At 35.9% G+C, this 20,461-nt stretch overlaps 2 protein-coding genes across 7 annotated transcripts in view; one reads left to right on the top strand and one right to left on the bottom strand.

The window, feature by feature from the left end:
* APC4 (anaphase-promoting complex subunit 4) overlaps positions 1-20,461 on the bottom strand; it is a 49,907-nt gene that overhangs the window by 853 nt on the left and 28,593 nt on the right. Inside the window, exons 1-7 of one of the 3 annotated variants that reach the window (XM_069132446.1) lie at positions 2,994-3,055; positions 2,260-2,358; positions 1,637-2,019; positions 1,363-1,563; positions 1,004-1,285; positions 709-932; positions 61-632 (exon numbers count right to left, since the gene is read on the bottom strand). In XM_069132446.1, the coding sequence (XP_068988547.1) occupies positions 61-632; positions 709-932; positions 1,004-1,285; positions 1,363-1,563; positions 1,637-2,019; positions 2,260-2,358; positions 2,994-3,003 (1,771 nt within the window). In that variant the 5' untranslated portion in view covers positions 3,004-3,055. Of the gene's footprint in view, positions 1-60; positions 633-708; positions 933-1,003; positions 1,286-1,362; positions 1,564-1,636; positions 2,020-2,259; positions 2,970-2,993; positions 3,056-20,461 lie in introns of those variants that run through there. The other 2 variants (XM_069132445.1, XM_069132447.1) reach the window with 2 other exon arrangements.
* Positions 5,145-19,478, top strand: LOC138190027 (uncharacterized). Of its 4 annotated transcripts, none has more exons than XM_069132449.1 (7): positions 5,145-5,427; positions 8,641-8,731; positions 14,045-14,248; positions 14,325-14,466; positions 14,992-15,191; positions 15,836-15,988; positions 17,834-19,478. In XM_069132449.1, exons 1-7 carry the CDS (start codon positions 5,394-5,396, stop codon positions 19,101-19,103), a joined length of 2,094 nt encoding a protein of 697 aa, XP_068988550.1. In that variant the 5' UTR covers positions 5,145-5,393; the 3' UTR covers positions 19,104-19,478. The 4 variants fall into 4 exon arrangements, with proteins under 4 accessions (XP_068988550.1, XP_068988549.1, XP_068988551.1 ...); XM_069132448.1 differs by lacking the exon at positions 5,145-5,427 and adding an exon at positions 5,437-5,518; XM_069132450.1 differs by lacking the exon at positions 5,145-5,427 and adding an exon at positions 5,483-5,602.

Raw genomic sequence — 20,461 nt, 5'->3', positions numbered from 1 at the left:
AAACGTTATGTTACTTTGAAGAATTAAATTATTACATATATTTATAGTAAAACAGCAAACCTGATTTATAATCTGTATCTATTGTACTTAATTTAAACCTAAGAGAAATGGGTTCTATGCATGAACACTCGACTTTAAACAGTCGTAAAATTTGATGGTCAGCATCACATGTAGCTACTAGCAAACTATCATTGTTTGTTACAACTTGCGATGATGTAAATCCTATAGACGGCGACAAAGTAATATTTGATATGGTAAAATGTTCAACTAATCCTTGGTAAGACTCACGAAAAACATTATGTATAGCAGTAATTAATTTCGCATGAGACTGCAATAAGGAATAATTAAGGTCTTGTTTCACAATAAGAGGATGATCACGAAGACAATGATTTTCATCGAGCATAGTAGCCCATTCGCTTCCTTCAGGAGTTAGACAAGTTTGTAAATTCTCCCGTCGCAAGTATTGACCTAACTTTTCTAAATTCACCCCTTTTCTTCCTCCAACACCAGGTTCAGTCTTATCAAAACCGCGCAAAAATTCGGCGATAAATGTTAACTCTTGTTGACTGACACGACTTACTTCAGATGGTATTCTTTCATCTGACAGCCTTAAAATTGCAACGTATAACCACCTTAAAATAAAAATATAAAATAGGAGAAATAGAAATAGTAGAAATATTGGATAATAATTTTAATTTCTAAACGTACCGGAAAAACGCTTTATAGTCACGCATGCTATGATCTATCACTTGCTGAATTTCAGAAGATTTTGCTAAAAAAGCTTCTGATGCATGAAGAGCATTAGTTATAATAGTCTCATCAGTAAGTCCTAGTAATTCATACGAGCCACCTAATCTGACCATTCCTCTCATTTCAGCTAATTGGTATACGAGGGCCATCCCAACGCTAGTTAAATTTTTTAAGACTAATTTCTACAAAATAGGGATGGATTATTGTGATGTAGATAAATTAAAGAAATTATCACCAAATATTACCATCATACCTGTATATTACTATAACACATTTCAATGCTATGTCCTAACTTTTTTAAACCCTTTTCAGTCAAATCACGCAGTAAGAAATTCTCTAAGTTTTGGGTAGGTATACCAATCATTAACAGTTCTAAAAAGTCCGCAGCAACTCCACCAGGTGGATTTGTTTCTGCATATCGTGCAAGTTTTTCATCCATTTCCAAAAGAATTGTCTCCCATGCTTCAGATATTGCCATTAACGTACGTGAAAGATAATCCATCAGGTATTCGATATTAGCTTGAGCTTGTGCTACCTCAAATTTAGATAAAAAATTTATAGAAATTTAGTATTATTTTGAAATAAACTTTTAAAATATATTAAGCAAAGAACCTTTAAAAAAGCTGTGCTTTGTTCCAACAGTGGACACCATAATCTACTAGCTTTGATGCCAATATTATCCTTCCATGTAATCCACATTGATTTGCCAAATCCACCACTAATTTCTAATATTTGACCATGACCAACAGAAATTATACCGCAATAGAACATTCCAAATACATACATTGCAACATTTCCATCATCTAAGCCAAGCTATAGCATATACAATTATCTATAGATGATCACAATGTTAATATTCCAAAACATATGTGATATTTAAACTTACAAAAAGTATATCTAAAGTTTGAGATAAAACTTCCTTGCGTTCTGATTCTTGACCAAAACTTCTATTTAAACTAGGTAAAGGTGGGAGATATTCTCCAGTCGGTAGCATATTTGCTTTGCTACCATTTAACAAAGTATCACTTTCTAAATTTGCTAATGGTAACCATGTCATACATGTAATTGCATTGTGCAACATTAACTTTGTTCTATGTATAATATTTTTATTCTCAATATCTACAAGACACACTAATTTAGAGACTTCATAACAAATCGCTAGAAGTTTTCCATCTGGTCTCCATGCTAAATTCACTATAGTATCGGATTCCTCTTGAGGACTCAATAACCATACTCTTTGCCATGTTAATCTATGTAACGTAACTTCTCCTATAAAAATCATTTTAATAAAGATAACATTATTTATTACATTTATGATATTCAAGAATTCATACTATTATAAATAAAACTAATATTGCGATGAATCAAACTCTGATAATATTTATTAAAAAATTAATAATGTGTTTTTATTAACTTCTGTATAAATAATTAATATCAACTATAAAGTGTTATAGAAATTTAAACAACTGAAAAACTTCAACTTTTTATTTACTAAATGAAAAATCTAACCTTTCACATTTGCGATTGCTAAGAGATCCATTTTTGGAGACCATTGCATCCGTGTTACTTCAACTAGAAGTTGTCTTTCTTCTAATTGTCTCATACTACCTGCCATTTTTGTAATATTGATCAGAATTTAACTTGCAACAACATTCTGTCGAACTATTGGAAACCGCAACTTTGAGGTTATGTTTGCCATCGGTATATTTTGTTTATAAATAACACAACATTGCATACATATACATATAAGTACTAAAACCAGTTTTCTACATACATCTAGAATCTAAAGCCAAGTCAAAGTGTTTAAACCAATCGCATACAGTACATGCATATATTCATTAACATTTATGGAAAGACAAACTTTTATATACAGTTTCAAAATTTTTGCGTTTGTCATATTTCAGCAAAATGTAATTATGAAGTATAAACTTCTCTTTTAATGTAATACTAGATACTATCAGATAATACATACATATAATCTGATACAATTAAGATAAAATGCTATTATGCTATACATATCGCAGTGTCATGAGTCATGAGTCAGGTAGCTTCTTAATATCATATTTTACTTGAAAATGTTACAATCGAGATGTATTAATTTCATGTAGGTTCGTGTATGAAAAATTTCTGAATGAGCGTAACAGAAATGCGACAGTTAAACAAATTGTCTAAATGCTGCCAAAAGCAATTCAGCGAATGTCGAAGGTGGAGAACTAAAATTAAAAATAAACACCATTACTGACTTTTTAGCATGCGCACGAGCTGCCGGACATTACAGACAAATATTTCGCGCCTAAACAAATTTCCGATAGAAATATCATTCCGAGTTTCATGCGCTAACAATAAATTGTTATGATACGTACGGCCGTACTAAGTCTAACCGAAATGGGATACGTGAATTGCGTGATGCGTCTTCTCTTTAGGAATGAGGTCATTGAAGTTCGGCACAAAATTGGAATAAACCAGATTTTCACACAGATTTTCACAGATTTTCAATTTTAAAATCTAGATGATAATTAATATTATAAAAAAAAAATTGTGCATTGGAAATTTTCTTTATATTTTTATTTATTTCTTTAAATATTGGTTTTTACAATAGCATTTTTTTTTATGTTAAGAACTTTTTAGTAAGTCTGAAAAAAACGAGAATCATTGGCTCTTGAGCGTAGAGGAAATAAAAACTTTCGATTTTGGATATTTCAAGAATATTTTTCTGCGTTTACGCGTAAAAAATTGGTGATCTGCAATACTGAGGCCAGCTTAAAGCTAAGATATTTATGTGAAAGTGAATGCAATTAATATTCAAGGGAAAATAAGGACTAGTGAAAATTCCGAAGCTTATTAAAAATTTCTGATTCTGTGTAAAAAGTAATTATATTAAAGCCAAGAATTTTATTTCTCATAAAAAGGCAAGAAAGTGTAATTTACAGACAAAGAATAGAAACAGACGCAGCTTAACTTTCTGTTTATTAAACAACCTATCACGTTCGTAATATACGTTTAGTAAATACGAATTCACCATGTTCACAATATTTAACAAAACCTTATATCTTTAATAATAAACGTTCAACGTTCAAGCAGAGAAAAAATAATAAAGAAACAAAATACTATTCACAGACGAATAAATCAAACAGCTTTTACAAAGACTCGTTCAGTAAACTCCCACACCTCATCCAGAAGTATTATCAAAATAAATAAAATTTCAACAAAAGCCACGAATCCTGTTATCCTTTTAATCGTCTTCTTCAAAAGAAATTCATTTTTGGAAAGCTAATTTCCACTACCTGCAATTAATTGTAAAACCAGTCATAAATCGACTTCGGAAGTTTGATCGCGAATTGATCATATTATTATATGCTCCAATATATTAAATGGATCATTTTTTAAGATTTCTAGTCATTTCTTAAAACTTTATATATATACGCAAGTAATTTATTTTTACCAAAAATGAGAAACGACCCCTTAACGAAATAGGGAATTTCTAAATGAAGAAATGAAGAAATAGATTAGTTCTTTAGTATTAGATGCACTTGAATTTATAAATAAAATTACAATGTTTTCCGTTCTTTTCATATTGACGAAATAAATCAAAATTCTTCATAATAATTCCACTGTTCTACTAAAAAGTACTATAGACTTATAGGCTTCTTTTTGGATAGCTTACATCCTAGAAATTGGTAATTCAATCGACGAGTTTATTCGTCTAGTTAACAGGTTAATTAAAATTGGTTCACCCTAAAACCTCAATAGTCGCGACACCTGCGTCTACGTGGTTCTCAACCAGCACGGCGCTACGGATCCATCCTACCGATCAATTCTGTGAAATTTGGAGAAAGATCCCACTAACCCGTATCGACCCATTTTTAAATTCGTCTTTCACTCGGGAAAATCTAATCTATTTGTATATTCAGATCGAAGAGAAAAATAAATCGTGGTGCGTAAGAATTTGCTGCAACTCATCCATTCGTCAATCTATTCAACGATACGAAAATCTGTTCGTTGATATCGCGCAGCCAGGACGAATAGAAAAAACGACTCCGCGGCAGTTCCATAAAAACGTATTCGTAAATCTACTCGTTGATTTAAAAATCTATTTTTCGATATCGAAACCTATTTATCGCTAACATGCATGCAGAATGAGCGAAACAAGTCGTGGTGCGTAAGAACTCGCGTCGACGACTCGTCAAATCGCTCGTCCGTTCCTAGATCTATTCTCCGATATCGAAATCGTTAGCATCGTGTAATCCAGAACGAAGATAAAACCAACCGGCGTTAGAAGTTAGGACAAAGTCGATCGAAGGTGGTGGCAGCCTGGCGAAGAACGCGTGCGGAGCAGGAGGGCGCCGAGGAACGCCACTGGCCACGTGACCCGCCAGCAGAATCCGCGGCGTCCGCCGAAAATCTAAATCCGTCCGAGCCGAGAAGAAGAGGCACCCGCCGCCGGCCTCCGGGGACTAGCCGCCCGAGACCGCAAACGCGATAGTCAATAATTGCCTTTAGGGTACACCGGATCGGCGAGCGCCAGAAGAGAGAGATCGAGCGCGATCATCGTCCGCGTGTGCAACCCAACGACTGTCGGACGAACGCAACCCGTTCCTTGGTGGCTTGGAGCACTAGGGGAGGGTAGCCAAGACGTCGAAAGGATGATACGCGTCGACGAGACTGACCCGGTGGGCGGTAAGGGAGACCAAGCATTGCTCGATACACCAAACGGCGTGCCAGTCTATGGAATGCTTACGATCGCGTCGAAGATTATCGTGGATTATTGGTGAAATATTTGATGGGAATGATTTATTGGAACATAAATATCAAGTTTGAATAATTATAGTTTTATCGTACGTATGGTGAATAGGTATGCAGAGTTTCGAGTGTAAAATTGTTCGGTATCGAGGATCATCGTGATCTGTTTGTGAAACGTTTGATGGGGACGATCTTTGGAATATGTAGATGCAAAGATACAAAATTTTCTCAAGTATAATATATTATTTGTGGTGAATAGGATTGATGTCGATTGTACAATTGTTGAGCATCGAAGATGATCGTAGTTTGTTCGTGAATCGTTGGAGACGATTGTTGGAATGTATATATATATATATATATATATATATATGTACGATAGATATAAAGAAATATGCAATTTCCATAGTATATGGTATATTATGTGGTGTGAATAGGACTAGTGTCGAGGGTTTCGAGTGTAGAACTGTCGAATTTTTCAACGTCGAAAATCGTTGTGCTTTGTCTGTGAATGACGCGAACGATTTTTGAAATATAATAAGATGTAAGGCTGTCGCAGTATATTGTATATGGTGAGTAGGATTGGTGTCGAGGGTTTTAAGCGTAGAGGTGCTTCTTTTTAGGAGAAATCTTTTAAAACATATTTTGCTGGTACTAAAACTAACTGGAATTCAGATTGGTGCGCTGAATAAATGTAAATGTGAAAGAGGTGGTGTGTCTGAGAAAAAATATATATATATATATTCAAACAGGAAATAATTCTACACTTGAAATTCTCAATCTCTTTTCTCTCTATCTCATACGAATAATGTACTATTACAAACTATATATAGTGATTTGAAGATAGGGAGAAAAGAGAATGAGAATTTCGAACTTGGAATTGTTCCCTTCTAGACAGATTATTTTAATAACTCGTTAATATGAAAGCAACAATTTCTATAAAAGGGACGACGCGTATGAATGCTATAATGATTCGAAGTTATCTGTTTGTGCTATAAGGCAGGGAAGAAGTGTCGTGGTTTTATGCGAAAAACGATGTAGGTTTCGTTAAGTTAAACTGAGTTTCCTCTTTCTTTGGCTAGTTATACTCGTGGTGATTTCATTCTTATCCAAGTGAAGCGTGCAGAGTGTGTTTTGAGCGTGGTTTTTCTTTAAATAAATGCAGTGATTCACTGGAATTTGGGACGATGCTGGAGCGTCACTGCTTGTTTACCGATCTTTTTAAACGACCGGTCTCGATGAACCCCGAAATCGTTCGAGGCTACGGATGTTTCTAACCAGCTGTCTCGTACAAAAGGGTGAAATGAGGTCGCGGCCGGCACGAAACTATGCGTTTGTCGCGTTCATCAGGAGATGCTTGTTCAAAACGAAGAAGGAATTTCGTATCGAAACAAAAAGAAAACCACGCAAAGTATATATAGTTGAGCCATTAAGAAGTCACATTGATCAACTGCATAGATTGGAAAGCAGAGAAAAATAATGTTACAAATATTATTTTATTACAACTACACTGGAATCGAAAACTTCTGTTGTTTACGGTATTCTCTCACGGTAATTCAATTTGATAACTAAATTGCTAACTAAATAATTAAAAATGTTTGTGTCTTAAGAATCAACGTAACGAAACTGAAAAATTGACAAAAAAAAAAAACAGATTTGATGGATTTTGCTTTTGAGAGATTCATTTATCGTTTATACGAATCACGATCCATCATAGTCGTGAGTTAATATAAGAAATAACTTTGTTTTTCATTCGTTGCTTTGCTGTAATTTCAATCTAGATTTTCGTTTGAAATTTACGCGACAAATTCATGCGCCTTTCTATTTATATTTTCTATTTAAATTCCGATCGCTTTTGCGTAGCATAATTGTATACATCGTGCATGATCGCGATGGCAGCTTATACATCAAAGTGTGACCACGGCCGAGACACAAAAATTGCTAAATTTATACGCGAGACAATTCGATATACGTTCACCGCTTCCTGTATGTCAGAAATCTTTGAGTTGGCGAGGTTCCCTCGTAACCCAGGCTCAACGAAAAATAGATAATTAACGAGCCATTCGGTGTTCGTTTCGAACATCGTGTGTTAAACTATGATGGTTTTGACGAATCCTTATCGTAAGTAAAGGAACGCGTCTGTCACCGGAACTGTTGCCACCGGTAACGGAACTCGAGTCGAGTTTCAGCATGATCAGCTTTCGATTCGAGCGACGAAACTTCCATATACGAAATAATTCACGTGTCACGATTTGAATCTCTTTATAAGAATATACGTTTCTGAATTATTGTCCATTTTTAATTCGATTCATTTTTCTTCCAGAAGAAAGTAATTTTCCGTACGATAATAGGGTCGTTTTCCACGCGCTTTATTCAAAGTTAATTTAAAAAATGCTTGAAATTTGTATAATTTCACTTTATTATTTGGAGTTTAAATCGAACGAACGAATTGAATTTATTATTCGTTATTCTCTATTTTTATTACTCCAACTGACCAAATAAAGGAATACGTTTAAATGTGAAGAACGTTGTGAAAAATCGTGAAATAAAATTATCTCGCAGTCATTCTTCTTCTCTAAGGATGATACGTATATCTGGATTTAATAAAATCAACATACCGTGTGTTGATGCAAATATTAAAACGATTTAATATTGCAAGACAATTTCGTTCTAGATACAAAGGTGTACGATCAAAGTCAGAAATATCTGAATAAATCGTAATATTAAAATACCAGTGACTTCTTAATTTTAATCGATTGTTTATAATCGCATCAGCCGCTACTGTAATCGTTAGCAATTCGGTTGAAATTATAAATGGAGTTTTACAAACTCGGAAAAAGATCGATTTATTTAAAAAACTTTAGCATTTACGACGTCTGATCTTCTAAGTTATCTTTTATAGAAAACACCTGGATGAGCGTAATACGTATCGAGTAAGAAAGTATAATCCAATCCAATAGCAGAAAATACATTGTATTGCATTGGCAATTAAGTGATTGCGGTTTTTATCAATACCACCTAATGACAAAATCCGCAATCACTTAGTTGCCAACCCAATAGAATAAATATGGTCTACAGTAATTTATTACAATTTCAAAATTTATTTCAACGATCTAAATTGTGATATTAATTATAAATTCTCGTATTTTACAGAGCTCGAACCGAGTTTCCCCTATCGAAATGTGACAGTGCGTCGGGGCGTGGAATTCAAGGATCATTATGACATCGAATCTGAGATCGGACGGTGAGTGATGATCACACATCCATTTCCTCGCGTATCACATTTGCGTATTTTTATTGTTGACAAACAAAGAAACGCATCGTACCCTACGCGCTCGCGATGGGAATAGACGCGTAAAATTCGCTACGTAACTTTCCAGAGCCGACCACTCGACCGAATTTATGCATACAGAGGCACACGATCATTGCAAATATCGCGGCGAGCCGCAGGGTTGGGCATGCTGTTTCTGAATTTGACACAATATGCGTGCTGGTATTGCGCGATGATTATACAAGCTGTACCAAGACTCTAATGCATGCCTCAGGCATAGAGGAACGTTCCAAGGAACACGGAATTTCCGTTTTGAAGGACGCAACCTCCACTGACATGGATAAACGAAATCAAAGCTTCTAGTAGCCTTTTTGAAGTCGGTTGTTAATGCTATTGCGGTGCTCGATTTTTGTATTTCTGAAAATCTTTCTTCACGCAACTAAACGCTCGAATAAATTTTTCCACGAGAATCAGACAAACGAGATTTAGTCGAACGAGACGTAGGAAACGCGATACGTTTGACCTTTTAAACGCATGTTTAATATGCGAAAAATGTTGTAAAAATTGTATTGGTTGCAACGGACACCGTTGAGATAAGTTTGATTTTATAAAACACCTTACACATATAACGAGAAGACTTATAACTTAGGAGCGGTTTCAGAAGTAAAACAATTGGAAAGAAATATTCGTAAGATAGAGTAACGATGATATAGGTGATAAATTTCCCGTTGACGGAGTTGGATCGAGACTGAAAGAGAGTCCGAGAAAGAGGAAGGAAAAAGTACGAAACCTTGACGTGTTTATTCCTTCCGGCGAACGTGGTATTCCTGTCTTGTATACATCGTAATCTTTCAGTTACTATGCGTGTCTGCCATTATGAATGAGACTCGGACCTGAATGATTTTTACATGCAACGCCGCCGCTTTCACGAGCCAGTAAACCTACGAAATAAACTATTGGAACGTTTGTTCTTTCCAGTTACCATTTGCATTCCGATTTATGCCATGTTACTGCGATGTTTTTAAACAAAATATATATTGCGTAAAAAATATTGGTAAATACCTTGTAGTTATTTATCAAAGTAGGAAACGTTGTCAAAACAGAGAAATTACTTCGATGGATGTGTCGAGTTTCAAAGGGAAGAATTTTATTTTCGATTAGGATCGGCGCAAAGGTAAGATTTTATTTTTAATTGCGAGACACAATGTTGATGTGTATTCGTAACCACTAACCACGCACAAAGTATTGACGGATGGATCAGTGCCAAAGGTAAGATCTGAATGTCAATGACAAACTATTAGTGAACCATCGATTCTGAATGATTGTTTTCGATCGAGAAATATCGGAAGATCTTCGTCCACGACGCGTGGTTTAATATTTGAGATTATTCGAAGAACCGATAAATTGAATTTTTGTGGTACATAATCAAGTAGTTTAATTTCTTTTATTCGAGACGATTAGATAATAATTGGCGAAATGTATTGGAATATTATGAAACGATTTGAATGACTCGATAAATAGAAAATACTTGCTTCTGAAAAATGGCAGAGGATTCTCTATAGAAAACTAAGATGTTGATATCCGATATTGTTTCAAGAATTGAAGGAATTTCTGCGCGATTTTTAAAGATTCTTTAGCGATATCGTTGAAGAAGAATTTTGTGATTAAATTCAGAATCGAAGAACAAACTTCTAATCGAACATTCGCTTGTTTCGCTAAGCGTATGTGTTCTATCAATTTCTTGTTATTATGACAAACTTCTTATAACAATCACTATCGCAACATACACTATTGACGTATCATAGTGCTTTAATCTTTACTTCGATAATTGCAACGAAATTAGTATCATTCATAATGCAAACTCTATTCAACATTTATATCTGCAAATTCCAATAAAAGGTGCACGATCTCGAGTCATTGACCATTTCTGTGATAAAATTACTTCATTCACGACCAATGCGATATTTCTGGCATCGAATTTCTAGAAAATCTCCATCTCGAATTATCGAGCACGACTGTTATTCTAATAACAAGTAGTACAATCGTAAATCATATTTTCCAATTAACCGGAATCGTTTTCATCGTTCGGCGATCTCTGTCGAATTGGCCATTTTCCATCGAGTGCGTGATATAGCGTGAATCATTGCAATGAATCGTAGCCACTTGCGAAAAATATCTCCTGGATGGCCATCGAAATGAATCGAATGTGCTGTGCAGCTTGATAACGAAGGTATGCAAAGAGTCGACGCTGCACGAAGTTCGAAGTGTAATCAAGGTCCTTGCACGTCTATAAATAATGAGTTTTTCGTAGTGACTGACGTTCGTGCGTCGAATCGCCCAGCATCCCGACGCTTTTACTCTTGACAGATAGATTCGATCGAGCATCGACGTTACGTTCCTAGCTGAATCACTTTTTCACTTTATCTCTGTATACTCGAGTTCGTTTATAATTGTAGATTATTCCTTAGCTTGAAATTATGATAATTTATCGTATTGTATAGTTTATGTATACGCCTGATGTACATCCTTAAAGGCTCGTAGTTGCTCAATGGAAGAACACACTGTTGCAGTAATTTTGCATCGACTAGAACACTGTTCGAAATAATTGCGAAATTGCTACTACGAATGATTTTATCGTAAAGAGAAGCTAGAATGTCTGTAGGTTCGATGGACTGACATATTACGATACGAGATCGTAGTAAAAATCGATCGTAAGAGAATTATTAGAAAATGTACGTAGACGAGAAGTCAGAAAGATCAAAGTGGCAGGGGAAATAGCTGTTTAATTTTTTTAAACAGCGTATAACAACGTAGTAATAACTGTAGCGGTTAATTTTCACGCCAATTATTTCAGCAAATATTTTGACGCTGTTCCTTCTAAATGAACTCTTGGATCGTTTTCACATCGCAACTGATTAAAATGCAGATTAAAACGCAGTCTCGCCACGGCATCATACGATTTTCTGGCAAACATTCCACTGCGATAATTTGTAATTTCTGCGTCCATAGTATGCTCTACTAACTCAGTGAGTCATTAACTTGGCTTCGTGACAGCCACGTTACACCATCGTGTTTCAACAAGGCTCCGAAAACCATAGGTTGATTCTATGCTTCTGCGGATTTTTCTTTCTACGCGGCACGTACGGTTTCTCTGTTCACGTAGATTTTTCTCGATTCGTTCCAAGTCAAGATGAGATTCCTGTGCATATTTATAAACGCAGAACATAATAAATTATATCAATCGAGTGGAAAAGAATGCGAGCATAATCTCCTTTGTAACTATACTTATAGCCAAATCATCTTGGCGCGATATGAACGGTAAAATTGTCAAAGTTCTCGCCGGTGTTGCTTGGCACAACAAGACGCGATAAATTTTGAAATCGCGACAGGTGGACACGAGAAATTTATTTTGTTTGGTACAACACGGAATTGGACGCAACTATTTGCAATTTAATCGGGAAAAATCCATTCGCTCGTTTATCGTTCTTTTTTAAATGATCGCCTTCGTGATTTTTTAGCTTTTCCAATTCGAACTTTACGCGATTGGAGTTTTAATCGAAAGAGTTACGTTCCTCTAAACTCTTCTGTGTTGTTGCACATTTCCACGTGTCACTGTTTAAGTAAACTCGAAACGTGATATTAAAGATATCGCGTATTACTCATCTCTTGCGAAATTATTTAGTATCGAGGCGAGTCTGTTTGTATACAAAATTCCTAATTTTCTTGGATTACGATGACTCTCTCTGCGAGAATGGCATCCTAACGTACAACGTTAACGTTTTGAGTAAAATTTTGCTGGAGGAAAATCTTTCGTAATATTTTCTCGTATTTAGAAAAATGCTTGAAAAATGAAACCGAAAAGCGTACGTAAACGATTTAACTTTATAATCTTGAAATCATTTAACTTTTAATCGATGTGCCATTTACCATCAGCGCGAGAAATGTAATTTTCATTGAAACAGATAATTCGGATAAATTGTTTTAACAATAATATAAATTACGATAAGAAAAAGGAATAAGGCGTCTTGTTTATATAAGAAGAAGGAATGTTGGAGTTAACAAGGTCAAAGTTCACGAATGCGACTGCTGTTGGCGTTCTTGAGACGTTCAATGAAATATTAACAAGGTGTTTTTCTTCTGTTCCTTCACATACCTAAATGTTCTCGAGTTACCACGATTTATTACGCTGACATTTACTATTGCAAGACTACAAAGAAATACATACTATCATGTATTATTTAACCGTCTATTTTATCCCATTTTCAAGGTTCCAGCAAACATCTTCTTACCATTAATGAGTTCCATTTTATTTTAATTTTGTTACCAATGAAACTCTACTCTATCGTAAAACTTGATATTTAAAAATGATTTAAGAATATTTGTAACGAGTATAGCTTTCGATGTTTGGCGCACATTACCATGCATCAACAATAGCTAATGCGTTTCTGTCCGCCGAACAATTTACATGAAACGTGTTTATGCTTCGAGTGAAAGCGATTGTACACGTTTAGACTGGGGTACGATTTTTTTCGTCGAAAATAACGTTTGATTTCGCGCAGTATCAAGAGTGAATTGTTATAATTTACGACGCTTACGAGGTCTCAAAGAACATACGGGTGAAGATGGTTTATTGGATAACTGACAGAAGTCAATTCCTTTCTTCGCTAAATATTTGCTACTGGAAATAGGAAATATTATAAATAGGTTCTAGGAAATCGAGAATGGGATAGAAAAATGTATCGAAATGAAATGAAATTAATCGAAAGATTAGAAAAAAATTATAAGAAATTTAAAGAAGACTAGAAAGAGATTTGAAACTACAGTTACGAAAATTGAAAATTACAAGTATTACAGAGAGATGAAAAGATATTTGGGAAATTATACCGCTGTTTAGAAACGTGCAAAAATGCTCGAATTACTTGCACAGTATATGTAACTTGTACATAAATGTTGTAACGAGAAGCATCTATAAAACAACGGTTAACACTTTTATTGCACAACTGGTAATTACTTGCCAACTTTCAAAGTGTATCTAAAAATATTCTGCCTGTAGGATTCCAATTAAATAAAAATTAACTATTAATTTTACGAATCGCACGGATTTGCATATTTTCTGGTAACTGTAGAAACGATAGATTTGAAAGCCATGATTTTGACGAAACGCGCATAATTTTAATGTTAACGAATGAAAGCCAAGACAACGAGGCGATCGAAGTCGCCTTGATACAAGTTTCTATGGATTCTTACGTGTACAGATACGTGAAACGAGATCGTACCTATTTGCAGAGGAAAATTTGGCACCGTTTATCGATGTAAGGAGAAAGTAAGCAACTTGATGCTCGCCGCGAAGGTGGTGAACACGGCGAAAAAGGAGGACAAGCGATCGGTGGAACGAGAGGTGGAAATTATGAGACGGTTACAACATCCACGACTTATTCAGCTCTACGATGCCATTGACACCGGCAAGCAGATATACGTAATTTTGGAACTGTAAGCTCTTAATACAGCAAATGTGTTCATTTTAGAGGAATCATATCGATTATGCTTATTTTCGCGTATGTTCAAGGATCGAAGGCGGCGAACTATTTGAGAGGGTGATAGACGACGATTTCGTGTTGACCGAGCGTAGCTGCGCCGTTTTCATGCGACAGATCTGCGAGGGTATAGAGTTCGTTCACCGACAGAATATTTTACATCTCGATTTAAAGGTGAATTATATTGAAAAATATCGATTTACGTTATTGGTTTCCACGCGGTACAGCTGAGTTTTGTTATTCGACGATTAATACATTTACTGCTACTAAAATATGACTTCTCCTCGGCAATAGCATATGTTTTTCGTCATAGAAATTCTCAGTTTAACTGTATTATGAGAAAGATTGTTATTTATGAGAAAGATTGTTATTTATGAGAAAGATTGTTATTTATGAGAAAGATACGCAACTAGCGAGGAGAAGCCACATTTTAGTAGCAGTAAATGTATTTTTTGTATATTTTTCATTCATAGTTATATTAACGTAATTTGCGTGTTAACTCTGAAGTATATCTGGTTTATTATATAAATGAACAGAGTTATTAAATAGAAGCTATAGTTAATGAATTTTAAAAGCGTTTTATCGCTTAGTTTGGTTTAATTTACATTTTACAATTTATCATGTAATTACATTATTTCGCTTTCTAATTCACATTTGACAATATGACGATAAGGTAAATGATATACTCTCTGTTTCTAGCCTGAAAACATATTATGTTTGACAAAGGAGGGTAATAGGATCAAAATCATAGACTTCGGTCTGGCGAGGGAGTACGATCCAAAGAAGAAGTTGCAAGTTCTATTTGGCACGCCGGAGTTCGTTGCACCGGAAGTCGTAAATTTCGATCAGATTGGTTATGGTACCGACATGTGGAGTATAGGCGTCATCTGTTACGTATTGTAAGTTGCCCTTCAATTTCGATCCGTTTACTTTACATGGAAAAGCAGGAACATAAATATTTGAGAAACGTCTAACAGCAAGTAAGAAATATCGACAATGCTTGAAATATACGTGTAATAAATGTTTTTGATTTTTCAAAAAAGAAGATGACACATTTCCGATTAATCCAAGTTTTTCTATATTTTCTAGTTTCTAAATTTTCAAACTCGTAAACTTCGAAATATTCGAATCTTTAAATTTTCAAACCGTTTTATTCTCAAATTCTCCGCGCTAAATGTATTCTTCCGTAATTTCTACTAAATTTAACATAGAATTTTGTTTATTTTATCTATCTTGCATATATACATATAAACCCTGATACATACTTCTCAGTAAATGCCTATTAGAAAAATTCTGCTTCTACTACAAACATTAGGCAAGTAGCCTTCAGCGAAAAACGTGTAAAGCGCGTTTCGCATTCCACAGCTCTATTTTCTAACAACCTGAAGAACATAAACTTAACGCTTGGTGATTTAACTGTAGATTGTACCACTAAAATTATTTCTCGTTTGTTCCTCGACGAAGAAATGAAAAATCTTTCACATTTCGTTGCTCCATGCAAATTACAACGAGACGTAAGCAAATTATTTATTTCTATTTTCAGATTATCCGGTTTGTCACCGTTCATGGGGGACACAGACATCGAGACAATGGCGAACGTGACCATCGCGAAGTACGACTTTGATCATGACGCATTCGCCAATATATCCGAAGACGCGAAGGATTTTATCCGTTGTCTGCTAGTCAAAGACAAAGAGTACGTATCGCTTGTTATTTTTGAGAAATATTACGTCGTACCAAGGTGACGTGGATTTATGCTAAAATATCCGAACCACGTTGATAATTACGATTGACAGAAGACGAACGTGAACACTGACACGTTCGTAAAACTTGTTAATGAACGCAGCTGCCCAGATAACGAAATACACGAACAACTTTCTTGTCTTCGACTGTACGTACATCGTTTGCCAAGAAAATTCAACAGAGCCATCATTTTCTGTATCCTTCGATCACCTTATTCCATTTTCTCGATTAAATGATCCACTGTTTCGAATTGTTCGGATTACGTTAAGTAGGGTAATTCATGGCAAATGTTTCCAACTGTGGCGTGTAATACGATCCCTACGTGCACATTTAATACAAACAAGAACGATAAGACTAAAAATTGATCGTGTAGTTACTGCAAATATTGAAACTGTGCAATTTTAGTCTTTCTGTTACCAATTGCTATTCAATCATTTACAAACTAAGTGTAAAGTATATGAACAAATCATGGAATATTCATAGAAACTAGCAGACTAAAAATTAATTATGTAGCAAATGGAATAAATATTAGGATTTCTCGTCAAATATTGAAATCGTGTAACTCTAGTTTCTCTAGCTGTTTATAAATTAAAAATTAAAAGCAATATCATTTTAGCGATCTTTTTACGTTGAAGGCGAAGGCAAAACTCATGAAGAAATTGTAATTTTAATTCTAATACGTAATCAAGTGTAACTTCTGTTTTAACTTGAGATAATAAAATAATAGTTGTTGATACGAATGGCGTAATTAAAATTGCAATGGAAAGAAAATTGCTAAAATATTTTCCGATTGCTTTTATTCTGTTCGTTATACTTCGTCCTCCGCAATAGATTTCTAAAGATTATGTTACATTTTCGTATTTTAAATTTCTTAATTGGCCTCTAAATAATTTCTTAATTAAAAGATATCGAGATTGAATTTAATTCCTTAATTAAGACCTTGCAAATGAAGAGAAAAACAAGTTCTTTCGAACGTTCGATTATCTGGACAGTTACGCTCGCGTTTTTGTTGTAACTCTTTCACGGTTACTCTTCGACTTTCTCTCTCTCCCTTTGTGTCTGATTAATCCCGAGCATGTTTCCTTCATTTTCAATATGTTGCTTTTCACTGGAAGCGATATATGTTATCACCAAGCAAAATCAATAAATTACTACCGACTTTCAAACGTCAGTCTTAATCTGCGTAAATCAATGATTTCAGCACGAATTACGATTTTACGTTCCTTTGAATTAAACTGCTAACAGAAAGCACGCAAGTGCGTTCAACGAATCGAATCGAATACTCAATTTCTCAACTTCATTTTGAAGAAGAATCGAATTACTCTCGTACGCCGTGCGTTCACGAACAGTCTCAACATCCGTTCGACCTGCTGCTTCTAAAAAAAGCATTCGAAAGCGGCCAAGGAAGCGGAAATCCATCGTACATATAGTTTCTTGATCTCGGGACGTCTGTCTGGCTTCTGATTTTCGAATTCCATTCAAGGAAACACGTTCTATAGCTTTACACGTGTTCCCCGCGTTTCCATCTCATCATCGCTATCAAACCATTCGCTTCCATCGTTGAAAATCTATATAGAGTTGCACGTTCCCGGCTCAGAAGAGAACAGGCAAAAATTCTACACACATATATATATATATATACATATATATATATATATGTCTGTGTAAAAGAGAGAAAGAGAGGGAGAGAGAGAGAGAAAGAATCAAAAAGCAACAGAGAAAGAGAGACACAAAACATCCGAAACAAATTCCTGGCGATCCTGGATCATCCTCACGAAGGAGCTGTCCAATCTTTCAGCAAACGAATGTCAGCCACGCACTGCAGGGAACATCGTTGGTTGGTGAAGAAGCCAACGACGCAGCAACAGCAGCAGGTCGAGCAAACGGTGACGATATCGAAGCCGAAGACTCCAGATCTGCCAATCCCTCGAGTGGAAACGAGCAGCGTAGACGAATTGGACGTGACCAAGGACAATCTGAGGCTGTTCGTGGAGCGCTGGCGTGAGCACCCTGATAGCCCGTACATCATAGATATTCCTCAGTGCGTGTTGACTCAACAGAATTCGACTCGCGATTACGAGGAATTAGTGTCGTTAGGAGGTCACAGTCCGTCGCCTTGTGCCAGTATCTCCAGCACGCCGTCGGAAGCGACGGATGGCTCACCCCGAGAGAGCTACGGCACGTTCCTGACGGTGCCTAGCTACGGTCTCGAGAGGAGAGCCTCCGAGGGCGTCACCACGGAGAAGTCAAGGGGCGACCCTGCCAGTCAAATCATCTTGGCTGATGAGATAATTAAATTATCAGAGCGTCTGAGATCCATAGCGACGGGAACGAGCGGATATTCAAACGAGGAGGAAAGCTCCTCGGAGACTGGCGAACAGAGCAAGAAGCCGCTCGAAGACAGGGACAAGAGGAACGGTGTTCGTTCGAGGAACGGATTGGTTGCTGAAAATACCGAATGCAACGAAATTGCAGAGAAATTGTCGAGCATAGTAAGACACAGGAAGCTCAACGGAACTACGTTCCATAGTAGTCGTAGTTTTGATAGGAACACGGAAACCAGTACCGCGAATATGTTCGCCTCGTTGAAGAAGTCGAAGCAGAAGAAAGAGGAGGAAAGAAGCCGGAAAGGCTCTATAGAATCAGTTAGGTCGGAATCTTTCGAGAAGAAAGTGGAAGAAATAACGAGTAAGAAAAATGAAATACTATTTAACAGAAATGAAGCTGAGATGGATCTTACTCCACCGTGGCGGCGCGCACGAGTGAAACAATTTGGTGAGACTAGTAGGGACGTCCCACGAATTTCTGCTCTTCGTAATTTGCATAAGAGTTTGAATCTGGATGAACCTACTAATACCAAGGATTTGTTGCTACATTTGCTTGGTGAATGGGAAGGTGCCACGAGGTCGTCAGGAGTTGGTCGGAAGTCTGTCAGCGTTGATTGGTGTGGCGAGGAATCTGTTGCTAGGAAAACGATGAACTCTTTGGCCGAATATTTCCAATCGAAACAACAAAAGTCGACGGCGACTAACGTTAGTTCATCCACGTCGAGTTCGATACATCGTTGAGACGACTCCGTTGGTGGAGTTGATGGCTACGTTGGATTTGCCTGTCGTTTCTTACGACGACGACGACGACGACGACGAAGATCGTTCGCCATTGTGAAGTTCTCAGGGCAATACAAGATATAGAGACGGTGGTGGATGACACAGTGAAGATATACGATTATTTTTTGTTTAATGTATACAAATAGCGTTGCTACTTCTGGTTTGGATGGAACTGAAGAGTTTGTAATGAGTGCGCAATTTCATTTGAATTCATTTGTGTCGAATTCAAGTAAATACGTGAGTTCCTGGTGAATTGCTCGTGTTGTCAAATTTATTATGTTCGATTTAGAAAAAAAAAAAAAAAACGAATGATTATTAAAATTTTTCGATAATCGACACGTGTATTCGTTCTTTTCTTTGGTCTCCAAGAAAATATTCCTTTCACATTCAGTTTGGTTAGCAACAAAGGGAAGAACATATAGTAAGAGACAAAAATTTTCATATAGTTGAAATGTAAAAATAGAAGAAGAGATGTTTCCTGTACTAAGTATATTTAACTACATGTTACTGTATATTATGTATGAACTTGCTGGAAACCAATTTGCTCATTACTCCACATTTTATGAATTTCGTCATTTCATTATATAAGTACATGATTAACGTTCAATTCTCAATGAACAAATCATTTACTTTCGTAAATTCGTTCATCGCGAGAAGATGAAACAAATAACGATAAATTCCGAAGTAAATCGAAGAAACAGTGTTCGCAAGCAACATAATCATTCTCCTGTACCTTCCGATCTGTGAAGTTCATTAACGTGGCTTCTAAACGATTCAAATGTACACGAACAAAGACTAATCCATAAATGGATACCGTATAACGTCAAAAGAAGATCTTAAAGACTGGGAAGATATAGAACCAGATTTCTCTTAATTTTATTAGTCTAAATTTACTGTTAACATTAGTTGTTCGTCAATAACAGAAGAGAAGGATAATCAATTAATTGTATTACACGAACAATTTTGTCTCGACAAGATGTTACTATTATGCGAATCTTGTCTCATTGCAAGTTACCAAATAACTACATTAAAATTTGTTTGTGTAATAACAATAGAAAATAGTTCTCATTTTATTTCCATATCCCAACTATGTATATGAACACTTTTGTCTCTCGCCATGTTTAAGATATCAACCGATTTGCTTAGAAATAATCGTAAATTTGATCGATTGTTTTGCTTCAGGAAAAGACCATCCGCTACTCAACTCTTAGAACACCGATGGTTGGACGTGGCCTTGGAGAATCCGATCTGTAAAATTAGATTAAAGCGGTATGTCATCAAGAAGAGGTGGATTAAAGCGGTAAACACCATACTGGCGT

The sequence above is a fragment of the Bombus flavifrons genome, chromosome 2 (genome assembly GCF_040668555.2).
Source record: "Bombus flavifrons isolate JBK064 chromosome 2, iyBomFlav1_principal, whole genome shotgun sequence".
Classification (NCBI taxonomy): domain Eukaryota; kingdom Metazoa; phylum Arthropoda; class Insecta; order Hymenoptera; family Apidae; genus Bombus; species Bombus flavifrons.
Note: the sequence above shows the minus strand (reverse complement) of the source record. Positions and strands in the feature narration are given on the sequence as shown.

Excerpts from the sequence above, each read along its gene's own strand:
- LOC138190027 (XM_069132448.1), top strand. The coding sequence starts at position 5,476 with ATGGAATGCTTACGATCGCGTCGAAGATTATCGTGGATTATTG. Across the intron at positions 5,519-8,640 it reads AAGATTATCGTGGATTATTG|AGCTCGAACCGAGTTTCCCC; the intron begins GTGAAATATTTG and ends CGTATTTTACAG. Across the intron at positions 14,467-14,991 it reads TTTTACATCTCGATTTAAAG|CCTGAAAACATATTATGTTT; the intron begins GTGAATTATATT and ends CTCTGTTTCTAG.